Source organism: Nicotiana sylvestris, chromosome 1 (assembly GCF_000393655.2).
Source record: "Nicotiana sylvestris chromosome 1, ASM39365v2, whole genome shotgun sequence".
In the NCBI taxonomy this organism is placed as follows: domain Eukaryota; kingdom Viridiplantae; phylum Streptophyta; class Magnoliopsida; order Solanales; family Solanaceae; genus Nicotiana; species Nicotiana sylvestris.
This window is the reverse complement of record NC_091057.1, coordinates 173,470,402-173,492,199: the sequence shown is the minus strand read 5'-3', so window position 1 is coordinate 173,492,199 and position 21,798 is coordinate 173,470,402. Positions and strand designations below refer to the sequence as shown.

General features: G+C 39.8%; 1 protein-coding gene across 1 annotated transcript; it reads right to left on the bottom strand.

Annotated features, from left to right (window-relative positions):
* Positions 1 to 9,522: 9,522 nt before the first annotated feature.
* On the bottom strand, positions 9,523 to 11,109 carry LOC138877089 (uncharacterized). Its single transcript, XM_070156599.1, has 3 exons — positions 10,894 to 11,109; positions 10,649 to 10,740; positions 9,523 to 9,922 (listed from the first exon to the last, which is right to left on the bottom strand). Exons 1-3 carry the CDS (start codon positions 11,107 to 11,109, stop codon positions 9,523 to 9,525), a joined length of 708 nt encoding a protein of 235 aa, XP_070012700.1.
* Positions 11,110 to 21,798: the final 10,689 nt, after the last annotated feature.

Genomic DNA, 21,798 nt, shown 5'->3' with positions numbered 1-21,798 from the left:
GTGTCCACAATTAATAACGCTTTATTAATATTAAGAAAGTTTGGCCGAAGTTGCGCGAACGCATACTCCGGTTTTGTTTTTAGAAATCGTAATCATGTCGCGAGAACGTGTCCACAATCACGATGATGTATTAAACGGGCATTAAGCAAACTACAAACATTCATCATTTTTATATCTAGGTTATTAATACGAGGGCCATGTATGATTAAATGGTGGATGGCACACCTCGGATTATATGAATTAAATTTAATTAGTGGCCTATTAAAATAATTTTATTATTAAAAAAGTTTGTTCGAAGTTGCACGAACGCATACTCCGAAATATATTTTTTAGAATCGTAATTGTGTCACGCGAACGTGTACATAATCACAATTGTATTTTTAAACGCGCTTAAAGGTTTTCTACGAATATTCGTACTAATATCTAATCAAAGTATTTGTGAGGGCCATATGTGATTTAGTTAAAATGGCACACCTCAATTTATTTGTTAAGAAAACGTTTGACTAAAGCCTAAAACGTTCTAATTTTTTAAAGAAAGGAAAAGTTTGAGCTATTAGTAAAACAAAACAGGCTTGAGATACATGTTAGTCCTTGAATTATTTTTGGGGTAACAGTGAGTCAATTACAAGCCCAAACTACTGCAGAAATGGCAAGAGCAAATGGGGCTAAAGGGGCTCGGGCTTAAACAAGCCAAATGGAAGAAAAGGAAGGCAAAGCCCAATTGATTCAGCCCAATTAAATACCTAAAATGGGCAGTTTGAGGGATAATAATACTGAGGAGGCTTGGGCCTGAAGTTGAGACCAATAGGAGAAGGGAAATCATTGAGGCCCGGCACGGACAAGGCTATAGCCCAGGCGACCCTGTTTGGGCCAAGTCCCTGCCTCAGATACTTCAAAACCAAAATTGAATAAGGCTCAAATGACCTTAGCCAATGAGACACGATGGTATGCAAAAATCCAACATTATAACATCCATATATTATACTGTATAATTTTCTAAAAAAAAAGGTTCTACTGATGATATACACATGGGATTCGAAGCCACTAGCTAGTTACTCAACTATTCCAATCAGTACCACAACAGTTTAATTTCACAATAATCCTCAAAACATGTAGTTTCTTGCTCGAGTTACAGCCCTCAAAACGATACAGACTTAAGACTAAATCCTAAAAAATCAAAGTAATGGAATAATGCCATACATCAATTTAGAGCTGAAATTCAAACACTGACTTAAGCAAATTTAAATAAACCAATGTAACATTCCATAACTGAATTAGGCCAGAACACTCAAACCTTCTGAGTGTTCAACTGCAAAGACCCTCAGCCCAAATCCAAATCAACCTAAGAGGCTAAGAGACTAAATCATAACTCGAAGAGGAAATACAAGAAACAACAAATGATCAAATGGTAAACACATGAAAAGAACTGAAATTAATACATGGACATGGAAAGAATCTAAAAGTATAAGTTAATATTCAACAAAATGAAATTTATCCTCAAATCTCTAACTCGATACCCATTTCAGATTTGCACCTCACATAGCATTAGGAACCAAGAAGTACCTGGAAGTCAAAACAAATAAGAGATGATGAGGACCTCAGCAATAGCAAAAGAGTGAGCAGATCAACAAGTCAAACAGCCATATTCAGCTTCCTTAAACCCCTGATAATCAGTAACTCGTTTGAGTGAAAACCAAGAAGCAATTTAAACAATTTTTCAATCAAAAATGATGCAGAACGTTTTGTGTTTTTTCAGAGTATGAATGGCTACTTCAAAATGAGAGAAAAAGGCTCTTATATAGGCAATCCTAAGGCAGCCCTAGCCTAGTTAACTAATTCCTCTTCTACCCTTTTAATTCTTAATTGTCTTGCCCTTTTAACCCTTCAAAATATCTGAAACCTCCCTTCTCTTAACAAACCAGCCCCAACCTTATCCTCTAGAAACTTCTACAACAGAAAAATATTCCCCCAAACCCTCAAATACCTAAAACACCCTTGATACCCTTGCAATTTACATTTAGAAAATCAAACCTGGGTCAAATTAACCCAAGACCCCAAACCAAAATGAACGAACCTTTTAAAATCGGGTCAGAGATGACCAAAAAGCCCAAGGCTGAAACCCAAACCACTCAAAATAAGCATTGAAACTCAAGTTCTGACCCAGGCCAAACCAAAATCCAATCGACAGAAATAGAAAGTATGCGATTTGATCTAAGAATACTTAATAAATTTAGAATATTAACTCAAAATCTAGGGACTAAACTAGGTAAAAATAAATATAAGACAAACAAACAATCAAAGAACGAAATGACAAAATTAACTCTAATCCGGTTAACAAAATTATCCAAAACAAACCACAGATTATTGCTACCTGAATTTCTTTATCCAGTTAAAGAGAAAAAGAAACAGAAAAAATAGAAAGAACGGGAAAGGAGAATAAAGGAGAAGAGGAAGAAAAGAAAACAAAGAATGAAGAAGAAGAGAAGAGAAATAGAAATACATAAAATAGGTAAACGGATGGTTGGCTTGAACGGACCTCCGGCATTCTTCAATTTAAACCGAAATTAGTATTAATCGAATGTTCTTGTTGAGAACAAACGATCAATACAAGTTTCAGGTCAAATCGTTCTTGGAAACTTGAAGAACTGAAAGATCTTTCTCTCTTTTTTAGAGCTAAAACTGGCTAGATTTGGTGGGGATTTTGGGAAACATGGCGATGGATTAAGAATCAGGGGTGGGTGGTGATTGTGTGGTATGAGTTTGGGGTCGATTGTGTCACGTCGCCGACCGGTGGGGGGCTTGGGAATTTGGGGCGGCGGATTCTAGGATTTGAGTTCAAAGAGACAGAGAAATGAAGGGCTTGGTGAGGTTTGGGGAATTGGGGGGCGGGGTTCGACAATTTTATATGGATTGAGTAACCAGTTCCCAGCCATTGGATCAATCTAGATCAACGGCTGAGATTTTGCTTTATGGAAACGAGGTCGTTTTGGTCAATACGGGACTGGATCGGGTTGGGCAGAGACTTAGGATGGGTTTGTGGCGAAGAATTGGGTTTGGGCTTTACATTTTGGTCCATTACACAATAGCCTTGTTTTTAATTCTCTTTTTCCTATCTTTTTTTTTTCAATTTATCTTTTCCTATTTTAATTAATTAAAACTCCTAAAATAATTAATTTGAAAGAAACTAAGCTGATTGTCTACTATAATATTTACAAAAATTAATTACTCCTAAATTAAGAGAAGAAATTACAAATTTAAAATTAAAAATCTAAAAATGCAAAATTAAGCCAATTTTTGTGATTTTCAAATTTAATAAAGCGAATAATTAATTAATTAATCCTAAAAGTGTAAAATTGAAAGTTAAATGCAATGCATGGTATTTTGACATTTTCATTATTTTTAACAGAAATAGACATGCACCGAAATGCAAACAATTAGCACAAATTCTCACAAAATCCTATAAAATTGCAAATAATGGAAAAAATTTATTTTCTTGAATTTTATAGGAGTAATTCACATAGGGCAAAAATCACGTGCTCACAGCTGTCCCTCTTTGCTCAGAAACACGAAGAGTTTTCGTGCAAAGATAAAGTGAGCGGATACGAGCGATTTTTAGCCGTTTGAATACTCCATGGGAAGCATTTTTGAAAGATTTGACCGCACCCTGCTTCCGAGGTTGCCTACATATCCTTGGCTATAAAGGAATCAGGTCAGTGTAGTTCGGAAAGTTTCGGTAGCCGGGACTACCAGGAAGCTGTGATTTCACTGTTGTTGTTGCTGCTACTGCTTGCTGAACTCCTTATCACACCAAGACAAAATAAAAGAAGCTAGACTAAACTATGATCTATGAATTGCAAGAATCCTATCTACACATCTTCAAGCTTGATCTTGCAGTTTCTGCTGCTTCGCTGACTTGTCCTCTCCAGGTGAGCTTCCTTTGTTGCTGGTTTGATATACATTCTGAAGTAAATTCCCTTATTCTCTAGGTGGCGCCTGATTGCCAACATTTGAACTGTATTCCCTTGTTCTCCAGGCGGGCGCCTGATTATCAAAACTTCAATTGCACTCCCTTTGTTACCTTAAACTGTTTTCCCTTGAAATCTGTGTTGTCTTCCTTCGAAACTTGAATTGCTTTCCTTATTCTCCAGGTGGATGCCTGATTGTCAAAAGTTTAACTGCATTCCCTTGCTCTCTAGGTGGGCGCCTGACTGCCAAAACTTTAACTGCATTCCATTGCTCTCCAGGTGGGCGCCTGATTGCCAAAACTTTAACTGTATTCCCTTTCTCTCCAGGTGGGCGCCTGATTGCCAAAACTTTAACTGCTTTTCCTCAGAACTTGACCTATTTTCCCTTATTCTCCAGGTGGACTCCTGATTGCCGAACTTGACACGTCTTCCTTTGAACATTGTTGCATTCCCTTTGTTCTCCAGGCGAGTGCCTGATTTCCAACACTTGCACTGCTTTTCCCTCAAAACTTGACTCGTTTTCCCTTGTTCTCTAGGTGGGTTCCTGATTGTTGACTTGAACCATCTTCTCTTGCTACTTGGAACTGTTTTACTTAGAAGCTTGCACCATTTTCCCTTGCTCTCCAGGTGGGTGCCTAATTGCTGAGCCTGACTTGTTCTCTACTTGACATTGCCTTTCTTTTGAACAGTCTCTCCTTGTTCATCAGGTGGGTGCCTGACTGCTTGATCTTGAACTGCTTTCTATTCTTGAAACTCGTGTTGTCTTCCCTTGTTCTCTAGGTGGGTGCCTGATTGTTAAACCTGAATTGTCCTTTTCTTGAGACTATTTTTCTTTGAACTGTCATCCATTGTTTCTCCAGGTGGGTCCTGATTGCTTAACCTGAACTGCTTTCTACTCTGGAAACTCGTGTTGTCTTCCCTTGTTCTCCAGGTGGGTGCCTGATTTCAACAAAACAGACAAAACAAAAGTAATTTTCTGCCCTAGTTTGATATTTGGGAACATCTGTGAGTGTTAACTGATTTCTTATTATCAAAATAAAATCTAAACTAAATTTCTTTATCCTGAAAATTTCAAACCAAGCCTCATCTCAAAAGTGAAAAACTCAAATGCCAAATTATACTTCCCAAAAGTAGACCTCTTGTCAAACCTTTGTCATTTGTGAAGGTCTCAAGACTTACTAAACTCTCTTATCTAGGAGGATACTGGAGTTTACTGCCGAGCATGTCTGGCACCTACTTTCCTCACGGAGGGTTTCTCCGAAACAAACGAAATTTCCGGCCCCTGTTTCAATCAAAGAAATATCTTGCCAGTTTAAAAATGTGGTGGTTAGTTTGCAGCATTCTTGTTGAGGGTGGCATTCCCGCTGCCATGCTTTGTTCTGCTCAGCTGCATCTGACTGGCAAAGAGTTATTTCACCTTATGATTAAACCTTAACTATGAAACCTTGAATGACCCAAGTGCCCTATAATCAGCTTGATGTATTATCATGTTTGTCTCTCTCTTCTGAAATTCTGTATTTCTCCCCACAACTCACGAAACCACTTGATCACTCGAACCCCGGCTAACACCTTATTTTCCCATTTTGCATCATGTTGTTCTTGACATGTTGTGGCCGCACTTTGCTTTGTGCAATTTGGAAGTTGGTAATAAGCTTTGCAATCCTTTCTTTTGCTTAGCAAGTCTAACATTGAAAAATCTTAGAGGAATAGACCCAAAAGGAAATGAAATGCAACGACTTTGAGAGTTATAAATAGAGAAGAGAATCAAAACAGAAAGACTGTTTGAGGAGGAAAGGGAGAATGACTTATCTGAGTGAGGCTGCTAGAATCAATGGTCATGACATGCACTTCGGATTAATCAGCGTAGCCCATTCAGTCAATCCTCTTTCAGTCTTCACATTTTATGCCTAAGGTTCCCATGATCTGATTCCCTTGCAAAGTCAACAAACTTATTCAGCTTGCGGTGCCCTACAGGGTTTTCACCAGCAAACCTCTCTCATTTATTTATCTCTCAACTCATCGTCGCCTTACGGTGCCCGTGAGGGTTTTCACCAATAAGACTCTCTCATTTTTAATTTCTCTCAGCTTTCAATCACCTTACGGTGCCCGTGGGGTTTTTCACCAGTAAGACTCTCTCATTTTTTTTATTTTTCTTGCTTAGAACGGAGTGTTGCCCCTGATATGAATCACACCTCTACTTGCGCGATTTGGCATCTCTCGAAGACTGATCAGAAGGTCTTTTTTTGGACCGTAATTTGGGCTTTTGGATAGGGTTAGAAAGAAAGGATATCAAAAGGCTCAAAACAGCTTGAATGAGTTTAAAATTACAACTTTTGGAATCAGATCTCTTACAACAACCACAACTTCTTTCCCAGTTTCTTTGCTTGGGGACTTTTGAATTTTTATTTTGATGGGACCGAACTGTGAGGCTGCCTACGTATCCTTAAAAGGATTTAGATCGAACGTAGTTCATGACATAGAAATTGCTTTGTTGTTGTTGTTTTTCTCTTTCTCTCTTTTTCCTTTTCTTTCTATTTTTTTTACTCTTTTCCACTTTTTTCTTTCTCTTTTCTCTTCTCTTTTCTCTCCTTTTTTCTCTTTTCTTCTTTACTTACTTTTTGTGTTCGTGTTTCTAAATTTCGCTACATGATTCCAAAAGAGGGGTATGAAAGGAAATAAATACGGCTCAAAGGGGTATCAAAGAATAAAGTATCTAGATAGCAGAATAAAATGCCTTCGTCATTCCAATCTTCAAAATATGCCATGTACAAACAACAATTTAGACAAACCAAAGAAATCATACATAATATCTTTTGACTGCATCAGAATTGATAGCCATATCTATACATTTGCCTTCTATATCTGTTAAATACAATGTACCATTGGAAAACACTCTAGTTACGATGAACGGCCCTTGCCAATTTGGGGCGAACTTGCGTTTTGCTTCAGTCTGATGTGGAAGGATGTGTTTCAATACTTGCTGACCCATTTCAAATTTTCGAGGATGCACCTTCTTGTTATACGCTCTTGCCATTCTCTTTTGATACAACTGGCCATGCCACACTACTACCAATCTTTTCTCATCAATCAAACTCAATTGCTCCAGACGGGTACCCACTCATCATCATCAATTTCGGTTTCAGCAACAATCCGAAGGGATGTGATTTCAACTTCCGCGGGTATTACTGCTTTAGTGCCATATACCAACAAATAAGGAGTTGCACCTACTGAAGTGCGAACAGTAGTGCGATAACCCAAAAGAGCAAAGGGCAACTTCTCATGCCATTGCTTGGAACCTTGAACCATTTTCTGAAGTATCTTCTTTATGTTCTTGTTGGCTGCCTCGACTTCTCCATTCGCCTTGGGGAAGTATAGGGTGGAATTGTGATGTGTAATCTTGAATTGTTGACACACTTCTTTCATCAGATGACTATTAAGATTGGCACTATTAGCTGTGATGATCACCTTTGGGATTCCAAACCGACAAAGGATATTTGAATGAACAAAATCGACCACTGCCTTCTTGGTCACATATTTGAAAGTTTTAGCTTCAACCCACTTAGTGAAATAGTCAATGGCCACCAAAATGAACCTGTGTCCATTGGATGCTGCTGGCTCAATTGGTCCGATGACATCCATAACCCAAGCAACAAAGGGACATGGTGCAGACATTGTGTGCAATTCAGATGGCGGAGAATGGATCAAATCTCTGTGTACTTGGCATTGATGACACTTGCGCATAAACTGATACAATATCGCTTCATGGTAAGCCAATAATAACCTACTCGGAGGATTTTCTTTGCCAAAATATACCCACTCATATGTGGTTCGCAGACTATGGAATGCACTTCGGTCATGATGGTCGTGGCTTTTCTAGCATCTATGCATCTTAACAATCCAAGATTTAGAGTTCTTTTGTACAAAACTCCTCCACTGAAGAAAAATCCACTTGTCAAATGTTGAATTGTTCTCTTTTGATCCCTTGTGGCTTGTACCGGATATACCCCCGACCTGATGAACTCCCTAATATCGTGGAACCAAGGTTCACCGTCAAGTTCTTCTTCCACCATGTTACAATAAGCATGCTGATCGCGGACCTGAATATGCAAAAGGTCAACATAAGCCTTATCTGTATGATGTAACATCGACGCTAGGGTAGCCAAAGCGTCAGCAACCTCGTTGTGGGTCCTAGGGATATGCATGAACTCCACTGACCTGAACTGTTGACAGAGATCCTACAGACATTGACAATACGGTATGAGTTCCAAATCTCGAGTCTCCCATTCTCCCTGAATCTGGTGCACTAACAAATCCAAATCTCCCATCACCAGTACTTCCTGGACTCCCATGTCCATAGCCAGCCTTAAACCCAAAATGCATGCTTCGTATTCGGCCATGTTGTTGGTACAGTAGAAACGAAGCTGAGCAATGAAAATAAGCAGGCTTTTCGTCTATTAGCAGCTCCATCTAAGAAAAGTTTCCAACCAGGCTTTTCGTCCTTCTCGATCTCGTCAATATGCATTACCTCATCATCAGGAAAATAAGTCTTCAAAGGTTCATATTCTTCATCCACTGGGTTCTCGGCCAAATGATCGGCCAAATCTTGGGCTTTCATCGTCGTTCGAGTCACATATACGATGTCAAACTTTGTGAGAAAAATCTGTCATTTTGCGAGCCTTCCTGTGGGCATGGGATTCTGGAAGATATACTTTAACGGATCCAAGCGAGAGATAAGGTAAGTAGTGTAGGACGACAAATAATGCTTCAACTTCTGGGCTACCCAAGTCAGGGCACAGCATGTCCTCTCAAGGGGAGTATTCTTAATCTCATAAGAAGTGAACTTCTTGCTGAGATAATAGATGGCCTGCTCTTTCCTGCCAGTGATGATATGCTGACCCAACACACAACCAAATGAGTGATCCAGGGCGGTCAAATAAAGAATCAAAGGTCTTCCGGGCTCTAGCGGGACCAACACAGGTGGGTTCGACAAATACTCTTTGATCTTATCAAATGCTTTCTGGCACTCATGAGTCCACTTGACCGCAATATCCTTCTTTAGCAACTTAAATATGGGCTCACAAGTTGTAGTGAGCTGAGCAATAAACCTGCTGATGTAGTTCAATCTCCCTAGCAGACTCATCACCTCGGTCTTGTTCTTTGGCGATGGTAATTCCTGGATAGCCTTGATCATTGATGGATCCAATTCAATGCCCCGCTGGCTGACTATGAACCCCAATAGTTTCCCCGATGGAACACCAAATGCACACTTTGCAGGATTGAGCTTAAGATTGTACCTGTGGAGCCTCTAAAAAAACTTTCTCAAATCTATGATGTGGTCAGACTGCTTTCTAGACTTTATGATCACATCATCCACGTAAACCTCAATCTCCTTGTGTATCATGTCATGGAATATGGTAGTCATCGCCCTCATGTAAGATTCCCCAGCATTTTTCAAACTGAATGGCATGACCCGGTAGCAATATATTCCCCACAGCGTGATGAATGCCATCTTTTATGCATCTTCCTCATGCATTAAAATCTGATGATACCCCGCATATCAATCCATAAAAGACCCAGTCTCATGCTTGGCACAATTATCAATCAAAATATGGATATTTGGCAGTGGGAAATTGTCCTTTGGACTGGCTTTGTTGAGGTCATGATAATCAACACACACTCTAGTCTTACCATCTTTCTTTGGCACGGGCACAACGTTGGCTAACCACGTGGGATACTGCTTGACTCGAATGACCTTTGCGTCAAGCTGCTTTATGACTTCTTCTTTAATCTTCACACTCATATCAGTTTTGAACTTTCTCAACTTCTGCTTGATGGGAGGGAATGCTGGATCAATTGGCAATTTGTGGATTACCAGATCTGTACTCAAGCCTAGCATGTCATCATACGACCATGCAAAAATATCCTTATATTCAAACAATGCCTTGACTATTTCCTCCCTGATTTGCGGTTCAAGGTGGACACTTATCTTAGTTTCTCTGACATTATCTGGATCCCCTAGATTGATTTCTTCCGTGTCATTCAGATTAGGCTTGGGTTTTTCTTCAAAGTGATTTAATTCCTTACTAATCTCCTCAAAGGCCTCATCCTCATCGTATTCTGATTCATCATCACACTCTATTTCCTGGATTATTATTTTAGGAATAGATTGACTTTTAAGACTTGGCCGAAGATTCCTCATGCATGTCATGTCATTGAAACCAGCATAAAAAGAACTGTACAAAGAAGAAAAGAAAAACAAAAATAAAACTATCAGGAATGACGGAAAAGGGAAACTGCATTTCATTAAAAATAAAGGATAACAGGGTTTGTACATCAACAAACAAAAAATAAAATCTGGGTCATAACCCTAAAATGACCCAGATGGAAAGGAAAACAAAACAAACTACCAAGACTCCTTTCGAGTAGGGAGAGGAGTAGCCTTTCAATTGTTAAGCTTTACATTCGGCCCGACGAACTGCACGTCTGCTTTGCTAGAACCTTCTCCAACTTTTACCATGTTCACATCATCAAACAACCTCTGGAACCTCTCAATTAACTCTTCATCAATGTCAACCATAGGACTTGGAATTGTCGTTACCGGGCTTTTTCTGGCACCGAGCTTGACAAACGACCTGGAGAGATTCGGGATAGGCTTCGAAAATGCCCACGCCTTTTATTTTAACCTTTTAGCCTTTTTCACATTTGTCGCTGTAGGCTTGAATCCAAGACCAAACGTACCCAAGTTTTCAGGGAGGGACACCGGCTGTATGATACCCTGCAGGGATACACCCAGACCTTTACCTGGCACAAAACCATTTTTCAGTATTTTCGAGGCCACCATGATGGCTACAGAGGCTATCTTTGGAGTTGGAACACATTTCCCTTCTGGAAGCTTCTCGACCGGCACTGTTTCAAAAACCTAATAGACTTGAGGCCCTTTGTCGTCTTCAGCCTCAATGAACGGGATGGAGTCATCACTGTGAGCACACAGATTCTCCTCACCATGCACGACGATCTCTTGCATGTCCCACTCAAACTTGACCATCTGATGCAATGTGAATGGGACTGCTTTGGCGGCATGAATCCAAGGTTGACCTATTAGCAAATTGTAGGAGACGGCTACGTCTAGTACCTGGAACTCCATAGTGAATTCCACCGGTCATATTATCAACTCAAACACTATATCATTAACTGAGTCTTTCCCTCCACCATCAAAACGTCGGACGCATATGCTGTTTTTATGAATTCTCTCATCATCAACTTTCAACTTGTTCAGAGTGGAGACAGGGCAGATGTTTGCACTGGAACCATTGTCAACTAATACCCTGGTGACCACAGAATCTTCATATTTCACCGTAAGATAGAGAGCTTTGTTGTGTTCAGTACCTTCCATAGACAACTCGTCATCAGAGAAGGTGACCCTATTTACCTTAAATATTTTGTTAGCGATCTTCTCCAGATAGTTCACTAAAATTTTGTCGGGGACATGAGCCTCGCTCAGAAATTTCACCAGGGCCTGACGATGCTCGTCTGAATGGATTAGCAATGATAGCAAGGAAATCTGAGCAGGCGTCTTTCTCAACTGTTCCACGATGGAATAATCTTGTACCTTCATTTTCCTCAAGAACTCCTCCGCCTCTTCTTCAGTGACTACTTTTTTTACTAGAACTAGATTATCTCTGGATGTTTTAGCTTTCCTTAACTCTTCCGGGGCAAATTATCTCCCTGAGCGAGTTAATCTTTGGGCCTCATTGACTTCTTCTTTCACTTCCTTTCCCTTGTAGGTCACTATCACCCGTTCGTAGTTTCATGGGATAGCCTTGGTGTTGATTAGCGGCAACTGGGTTACAGGCTTGATGATGACAGGATCCATACGGGCACCCTCTACAATTATGATAGGCTTGTTTGCCAACCCTGGCACAACCACTTTTGACTTTTCTTGCTTTGCTATAACATCACTTGGGGATCATTTCTTAGCTACTACAAATGGCTTACCGTTTGTCATGCTCAACTTGTTCACTGATCCTTCAACCGTTGGTTTTTTGACTGGCTTGACCTCGTTAGACCGAATCATCATAACAGATTGTGAAGGCTTCTTGGGTTCCCCCCTTTGTGTACTATCTCGATCATGTTCGTTTCCTGATGGGTTGGCAATGGGTTCTGGTTGATGTTTGGTGCCTCCAGAGTTTGGACTTCAATCTGGTTTGTGTCGATAAGCTCCTGATTGGCATTTTTCAAGTGCCAGCACTTCTCCGTATCATGCCCCGAAGTACCAGAACAATATTCACAGCTCATGGAGTAATCAATATTTTTTGGAGGAGGATTTGGTAATTTCGACTCAATTGGCCTCAGCATATCCAACTACCTCAATCTATGGAATAAACTGGTATAAGATTCCCCTAACGGGGTGAAAGTTTTCTTCCACTGCAACCTCTCGTTTTTGAATGCTGGATTAGGTGAGAAACCTGGACCGAGTGGGTTTCGGTAGGCTCGTAGGGGTGGGTAAGCATTTTGTGGAGCTGGGTAGGTGTTTTGTGGGGCCGGGGCACGCCATTGTGAGTAGGCGGGAGGTTGAGTATATGTCTGGGTGTGGTGGACAAAAATCTGAGGGTCTGGTGATGGGAAGTAATGCTGGGATGGATTATATGGGGTTTGGGTGTAAGTTCAGTGATGGGGTCGAGGTTGAGTATAGTGGTGTAATGGGCCCCTCGGTCCAAACCATGATCCTGAATCAATCGTTGCCACATCTTCTTTCTTCTTCTTTCCGATCACTCCTCCGGTACCATTATGAATGGCTTGGGTAATTGCTTTGATAGCCGAGTAACTCATGATTTTGCTTGATTTAAGCCCTTCTTCCACCATGACACCCATCTTCACTACCTCGTTCAAATACTTGCCTATGGACGACATCAGATGGCCAAAATAAGTAGGCTCCAGAGCCCGCAGAAAGTACTCCACCATTTCGCTCTCCTCCATCGGGAGGTTAACTCTTGCCGCTTGTTCTCTCCAGCGAAAACCATATTCCCTGAAACTTTCACTAGGCTTCTTCTCAATTTTAGTCAGAGACAAATGATCTGGCACGATCTCGATATTGTATTGGAAATGACGAGCAAATGCTTGGGCCAAATCATCCCAAGTATACCATCTACTGTGATCCTGACGAGTGTACCACTCCAATGCCGTGCCCCTCAGACTCTGGCTAAAGTACGCCATCAACAACTTATATTTCCCACTGACTCCTCTCATTTTACTGCAGAATCCTCTCAAATGGGCCACCGAGTCTCCTTGCCCATCATATAGATCAAATTTAGGCATCTTGAATCCCACAAACAACTGAACATCGGTAAATAGACACAAATCCTTGTAGGCTACGCTCACCTGGCCTCATAATACCTGCATGTTTCTGAATGACTATTCCAGGCTTCTAACCTTCCTGAACATCTCCTCTTGTTCTGGGGTTTTAGGCGGTTTCTTAGTCTCAACTAGGAGGTCGAAATGAGGAGTGTAGGAGTAATGTTCTGGGGCCTTGAAAGTAGGCTCCGAGGGATAGTATTGGTTATCTTGGATCTGGAATAAGGGCTCACTGGATGATCAGTGGAGTGTAGCGGGTGGGGGTACCATGAAAATCGGGGTGGCTGGTGGAGGGGGGTATGGGATTGGTTTGGGTGGTGGTGCTTGTGGGGTCTGGGAAGTGGTGCCTTGGTAGTGGTGGTAATGGGGGAAGCCTGGAGATGAATCAATAGTGGGAGGTTCTTGGGATTGAACCAGTGTCGAGACGAAAGCCGGGTTGGTGGGGTATGATGGTGGTGGATGCCCTTTCACCCATACCTAGTACATCTCTGCCATCTGGTGTTTCAACTTATGTAACTCCTTTTTCAGATTAACATCAGACTCTTCCCCTTCCCTTGACAGATCAATAACAATTGCATCCAATTTTTGGCCAGCCATGATCAACTTGTCTTTGGACCAGGTGTTGTACGGGTGAGTTGCTAGAATGCCAAACAAACTAACCACCTGCCTGGACTTGATGACAATAAACAAACTTGTTAGTGATTAGAGCTTAACAGATAGGCAATCGCATGTTGGGGATGCAATGCAGCTAAGTAGTTAACCATTTCTATTATGCATTTGAACGGCTGTTTGCGTCATCCCGGCTTTCACAAATTTCCATTTCTTTTTCTTTCCTTTTCCATCCCTACTTTTCTTTACTTGATTCTCTCATTTTTACTCTCTTCTTTTTCACAATTTTTCTTGTTTTCTTCTTCTTCTTCTTTTTCACGATTTTGAGCGGATCCTATGGGGATTGCATACGTATCATGATACCACATAAATTAGATCAAACATAGTTCTAGGAACATGTGCAAAATAAATAAATAAACTTTTTTTGGGTTTTTAAATTTTCATAAAATAAAATAAAACATCTTGACAACTTTCCCGATAGATTTAAACATGAAGACTAACAGACTCGATGAGTGGACCGACAACTTCAAAAGAAAACTGAAAATACAGACTCGAAAATAAACTGACAATACAGACTCGAACAAACAAAGTCAAGAATACATAAGTGCCTCAACTGATGCTCCAGTTGGCCTTGCTGCGGGCCTTTCCGCCATATCTTCTTGGAGGCGAAATAAGTCATCAATGATTTGTCGGACAAAAATCATAACTGAAGCGAAGAACGTGGATCTGGTCATGTCTTCACACTCGTTGCACTTCATCACAATGTAGTCTGCAATTCTCCTAACCCTTTCACTGATAATACCTTTATCCTATAGCAACCGTCCGATTTGCTGAGATCTGGCATCCAAAACTTGCTCGGCTGTATGATTTTGCTCTTGAAGATGCTGCTGGTGTTTCTCTAGTTGCACCATCAGGGCATAACAGTGTTCCTTTTCTGCTTTAAAGTCTCTCGCCTGCTTGGCCATTTCATTCTCAAGGATATTGACATTTTTCTTTATACTCGTCATTCCTTTGTCATACTTCTCCTTTAGTTGCCGAATGAAACTGGCCCGTCCCTCCGCATTCTTAGCTAACTTGTCTTGGGCATTTGCTAGCTCAGCTTGAGTCTTTTGCAAATCATCCTCATAGTCATGTACTTTTTGTGTAAGGCTGTAGATGGCTTTTTATCTTTTCTGCTTCTGCCGGGTTCTCAGCTGCTATTCTCATTTTTCGAACTTGGGCTCGGAGAGCTTCATTCTCTTAGGCCAACCTTCTTCTTTCACCTTCAGCTTCTTGTGCTTGGAGATCATTATTGAACTCCATGTTCTCAGCTTCTCTTCCAAAGTGTAAATTGCGGCTTGATATTTTTTCTCCTTTTCTCCCCAGACCAACCTTTCTTGGATTTTCTCATCGAAAGCTTGAACATGAGGTCTCTTGGCAGGCCTCTCGGGCTCGGGTTCAAGCTCAGGCTCAGGCTCATTGTTTACACAAGATCTTTTCTCAAACCATGCAACATAATTTGGATCCACTTCCACCTTTGCAACATCCGGTACCTAGGTGCCATTTTCTAGATACCGATAGTCATTCCAATCCTACTGGTCTCGGGCAATGCAGCTTCTGGATGTAGCTCAATGACCTGGGTGGTTAGATCTTCATCTTCAGGAACCACCTAATATCTTCCCAATTGCCTTAAGACCCTCTACGATGCATATGGATGGACACTCCTCACACCTATCAACCTCAGGTAACCCTTGGTAGCCGTCATATATATGGCTTCTGTCATCGAGAGCCATCCTATTGTCCACTCGACCTGACTTGCTTTGAGAGCTTTCAAGTGGGAGACCCAGGCTTCAAACCCTTCTGGCACGTTGTAGTCTTTCACCCTTTCCTCATAACTCTCAATGAAGTTATCCGGGCTCGAACCATAACTCATGAATTTGGGATGATGGCGGAGATGCTCTATCAACCACAATTGTAGAAGAATACTACAACCTTCAAAGAACTGAGCCCCTACTTTGCATAATGTCAATGCTCGATAAATGTCTGCCAGTACTAACGGGACAAGTGTATGATCTTCCTTGGTAATGAGGATTTGTGCAATTTTGACCATACGAGTATCCACTGTCCCTTTCGTATTTGGAAAGACCATGATCCCCAAAAACGCCACAATAAAAGCAAGTCGACGATGGATTTGCCAAAGGCCCTTATCTTGTTTGTTGCTCAAGACCTTTTCATGCGTTTCAAACCTAGCTGATGCCTGAACCTGAAGTACAAAAAGTGGAAAGAACAACACCCTTTGCTTACATGGGTCTTCTTCATCTATTTACTGATATTCAGGAGGTTAAAGACCTTGTGTACCGAATGAGCCCTTGGAAAAATAAGTTGTTGTTTCCTCAAATCCCGGCCAAACTCAATATACCCAGCCACTTCCTCCAAAGTAGGGGTGATCTCAAAGTCCGAGAAACGAAATACATTGTGGACGTGGTCCCAAAAAGTTATCAAAACCTTGATTAAATCTTCCCGTGGTTTGATTTCCAAAATGTTTATAAGGGCACCAAACTATTTTTTCACCCACTTCTGACCTTATTCATCTAGATCATTCCATCACATACGCAACTGCAACCGAGCCTGTTTTCTGACCACTTCTGACGGGTTCTAGGCAGTGTTCATTTGTGACGGTTCCTAGATAACATTCATTTGTACCTGTGGAGGGTTAAGGTTAGGTTGACTCTGGTGGACTTTTTTTGTAAAATAAGTTTTTTTTCTTTTTTCTACAAGAAAAATCAATGGACCGTGATTCCTTCCCCTATATGCTAATTTTAGCAAAAATGATCGTTTTGCAAACGTGGCCCCTTCCTAATTCCAAATGAATTTTGAGGCTGGGGAGGACTACTTTATGGGAAAATGACACTTCATTGACAGACTTGTCCGTTCTTTTACGAAAATAGCCCTTCGACAACTGAAGATACTCTAAAACTATCTCGGCAAGAATGGCTTAAAATATTACCGAAACTAGATCGGCTTATTTTTTTGACCCAAAACTCCAAACTACATTTATTTGACCATTTACACTCCTTTTTTTAAAAAAAAATAAGGCCGAACCTTATGTAGGTTGCCTACGTATCCCACATCCGGTGAGAATCAGACCTCCGTAGTTCGGTCAATTTTGACACATTTGAAAAGGACACAGTATTGACTTTTTTGAAATGACTCTCTTTCTTTTCCTCTTTTTTTTTTTTGAAAAAATTTTTTGGCAGAGTTTTGGGGCATTTCCAAATACCGGGGATTTTTTAAAATCGGATTTTATTTCCTTCCCTACATCACTTTTGATTTTTCTTTTGCTTTATTTTCCCTAGTCGGTCAGCATGCAGGCCGGAACAAATAAATGTTCATATAGCACATAGAATGCATCAGGATAGTCTGTTATTTTGGGTACACCTATCCTAGACGGACCCAACCTCTGTGTTGAGTCCCCTAAGTCAAATGCACATGATACAAACAAACATTCCTACTAGGGATCCGGCATGAGACTGTGTTTTTCTAGGTTTAAATCCTGGGGTTGTGTTCTAAACTTAGGTTACCCGAGCGGACAACTAGGGCCAAAGAGAGGGCAACGTACCGGGAGCACTAAAGTCTACCTGGCCTTGTTGCTGGCCCAACCTCGTTCTATTTGGTATAATATCTACAGAAAAAGCGGGCCACGCGAACGTGTGCACCATTTTCAGAAGACTCAGAGGGTGGCGTTAGAAGACAGTTATATACAATTCAAACAATATTAAAATGGTAAATAGACAGCAATTAGCACAAAGGTTCACAAAATACAGTAATATTAACAAAAAATAAAGTCAAGCAAAATCATATTAAAAAGCTCGAATTCTTGAACCCCAAACTAGAGATTTTGGGTTCTTGTCCCCAGTAGAGTCGCCAGAGCTATCACATCTCTTTTTTACTACCCCCGAAAGGGTATATTAGGGAGTTTTTTCCAATTTAAGTGACAATCGAAATGGGATTATCATTTAAGAATCAGAGTCACCACTTGGGATGCTTTTTGGTATCCCAAATCATCGGTTTAAAATCCCGAATCGAGGAAATTTGACTCTATTTACGGTCTGCGAACACAGAAATTTGGATAAGGAATTCTATTAACCCGGGAGAAGGTGTATTCCCGAGTTTCGTGGTTCTAGCACGGTCGCTTTGATCATACTTGTCTTAATCAAATTGTCTAATTACTTATTTTAGAACATATGTGCATTCACCGCTTTTAATTAAGAAATTATCTTGAAAAGGGTCACGCGTACGTGTACCCATTTGTTTGGCGCGTCAAAAATTATGTCACGCAAACGTGTCCACAATTAATAACATTTTATTAATATTAAGAAAATTTGGCCGAAGTTGCGCGAACGCATACTCTGGTTTTGTTTTTAGAATTCGTAATCATGTCACGTGAACGTGTCCACAATCACGATGATGTATTAAACGGGCATTAAGCAAACTACAAACATTCATCATTTTTATATCTAGGTTATTATTACGAGGGCCATGTATGATTAAATGGTGGATGGCACACCTCAGATTATATGAAGGGAATTTAATTAGTGGCCTATTAAAATAATTTTATTATTAAGAAAGTTTGTTCGAAGTTGCGCGAACGCAGACTCCGAAATATATTTTTTAGAATCGTAATTGTGTCACGCGAACGTGTACACAATCACAATTGTATTTTTAAACGCGCTTAAAGGTTTTCTACGAATATTCGTTCTAATATCCAATCAAAGTATTTGTGAGGGCCATATGTGATTTAGTTAAAATGGCACACCTCAATTTATTTGTTAAGAAAATGTTTGACTAAAGCCTAAAACGTTCTTATTTTTTAAAGAAAGGAAAAGTTTGAGCTATTAGTAAAGCAAAACAGGCTTGAGATACATGCTAGTCCTTGAATTATTTTTGGGGTAATAGTGGGCCAATTACAAGCCCAAACTACTACAAAAATAGCAAGAGCAAATGGGGCTAATGGGGCTCGGGCTTAAACAAGCCAAACGGAAGAAAAGGAAGGCAAAGCCCAACTGATTCAGCCCAATTCGATACCCAAAATGGGCAGTTTGAGGGGTAATAATACTGAGGAGGCTTGGGCCTGAAGTTGAGCCCAATAGGAGAAGGGAAATCATTGAGGCCTGGCAGGGACAAGGCTATAGCCCAGGCGACCCTGTTTGGGCCAAGTCCCTGCCTCAGATACTTCAAAAACAAAATTGAATAAGGCCCAAATGACTTTAGCGAATGAGACACGATGGTATGCAAAAATCCAACATTACAACATCCAGATATCATACTGTATACTTTTCTAAAAAAAAGGTTCTACTGATGATATACACATGGGATTCGAAGCCACTAACTAGTTACTCAACTATTCCAATCAGTACCACAACAATTTAATTTCACAATAATTCTCAAAACATATAGTTTCTTGCTCGAGTTACAGCCTTCAAAATGATACAGACTTAAGACTAAATCCTATAAAAAACCAAAGTAATGGAATCATGCCATACATCAATTTAGAGCTGAAATTCAAACACTGACTTAAGCAAATTTAAACAAACCAATGTAACATTCCATAACTGACTTAGGCCAAAACACTCAAACCTTTTGAGTGTTCAACCACAAAAACCCTTAGCCCAAATCCAAATCAACCTAAGAGGCTAAGAGACTAAATCATAACTCGAAGAGGAAATACAAGAAACAACAAATGATCAAATGGTAAACACATGAAAAGAACTGAAAATAATACATGAACATGAAAAGAATCTAAAAGTATAAGTTAATATTCAGCAAAATAAAATTTATCCTCAAATCTCTAACTCGATACACATTTCAGATTTGCACCTCACATAGCATTAGGAACCAAGGAGTACCTGGAATTCAAAACAAAGAAGAGATGATGAGGACCTCAACAATAGGAAAAGAATGAGCTGATCAACAAGTCAAACAGTCATATTCAGCTTCCTTAAACCCCAGATAATCAGTAACTCGTTTGAGTGAAAATCAAGAAGCAATTTAAACAATTTTTCAACCGAAAATGATGCAGAACCTTTTATGTTTTTTCAGAGTATGAATGGCTGCTTCAAAATGAGAGAAAAAAACTCTTATATAAGCAATCCTAAGGCAGCCCTAGCCTAGTTAACTAATTACTCTTCTACCCCTTTAATTTTTAATTATCTTACCCTTTTAACCCTTCAAAATATCTGAAACCTCCCTTCTCTTAACAAACCAGCCCCAACCTTATCCTCTAGAAACTTTCCACAACAGAAAAATATTCCCCCCAACCCTCAAATACCTAAAACACCATTGACACCCTTGCAATTTACATTTAGAAAATCAAACCCGGGTCAAGTTAACCAAAGACACCAAACCAAAATGAACGGGCCCTTTTAAAATCGGGTCAGAGATGACCAAAAGGCCCAAGGCTAAAACCCAAACCACCCAAAATGAGCATTGAAACTCAAGTTCTGACTCAGGCCACACCTAAATCTAATCGACAGAAATAGAAAATAGGCGATTTTATCCAAGAATACTTAATCAATTTTGAATATCAACTCGAAATCTAGAGACTAAACTGGGTAAAAATAAATACAAGATGAACAGACAATCAAAGAACGAGAGGACAAAATTAACTCTAATCCGGTTAACAAAATTATCCAAAACAAACAACAGATTATTGCTACCTGAATTTCTTTATCCAGTTAAAGAGAAAACGAAACAGAAAAATAGAAAGAGCGGGAAAAGAGAATAAAGGAGAAGAGAAAGAAAAGAAAACAAAGAAAGAAGAAGAAGAGAAAAGAAACAGAAATACCTAAAATAGGTAAACAGATGGTTGGCTTGAACGGACCTTCGACATTCTTCAATTTAAACCGAAATTAGTATTAATCGAATGTTCTTGTTGAGAACAAACGATCAATACAAGTTTCAGGTCAAATCGTTCTTGGAAACTTGAAGAATTGGAAGATCTTTCTCTCTTTTTTAAAATCTAAAACTGGTGGGATTTGGTGGGCATTTTGGGAAACATGGCAGTGGATTAGAAATCAGGGGGTGTGTGGTGATTGTGTGGTATGAGTTTGGGGTCGATTGTGTCACTCCGCCGACCGGTGGGAGGCTTGGGAATTTGGGGCGGCGGATTCTAGGGTTTGAGTTCAAAGAGACAGAGAAGTGAAAGGCTCGGTGAGGTTTGGGAAATTTGGGGGGGGGGTCCGACAATTTTATATGGATTGAGTAATCAGTTCCCAGCCATTTGATCAAATTAGATCAATGCCTGGGATTTTGCTTTATGGAAACGGGGTCGTTTTGGTCAATACGGGACTGGACTAGGTTGGGCAGGGACCTAGGACGGGTTTGGGGCGAAGAATTGGGTTTGGGATTTGCATTTTGGTCCATTACACAACAACCCTTTTAATTCTCTTTTTCCTTTCTTTTTTTTTCTTTCAATTTCTCTTTTCCTATTTTAATTAATTAAAACTTAAATTAAAACTCCTAAAATAATTAATTTGAAAAAAACTAAACTGATTGTCTACTATAATATTTACAAAAAATAATTACTCCTAAATTAATAGAGGAAATTACTAATTTAAAATTAGAAGGCTAAAAATGTAAAAGCAAGCCAATTTTTGTGATTTTCAAATTTAATAAAGCGAATAATTAACTAATTAATCTTAAAAGTGTAAAAATGAAAGCTAAATGCAATGCATGGTATTTTAACATTTTCATAATTTTTAATAGAAATAGACATGCGCCGAAATGCAAACAATTAGCACAAATTCTCACAAAATTCTATAAAATTGCAAATAATGGAAATTTTTATTTTCTTGAATTTTATAGGATTAATTCACATAGAGCAAAAATCACGCGC

Coding starts and splice junctions, on each gene's coding strand:
- LOC138877089 (XM_070156599.1), bottom strand. CDS start 11,109: ATGGAGTTCCAGGTACTAGACGTAGCCGTCTCCTACAATTTGCTAATA. Junction 10,741..10,893: donor AAGACGACAAAGGGCCTCAA/GTCTATTAGGTT, acceptor GTATCCCTGCAG/GGTATCATACAGCCGGTGTC. Junction 9,923..10,648: donor AATGTGAAAAAGGCTAAAAG/GTTAAAATAAAA, acceptor ACCGCAAATCAG/GGAGGAAATAGTCAAGGCAT.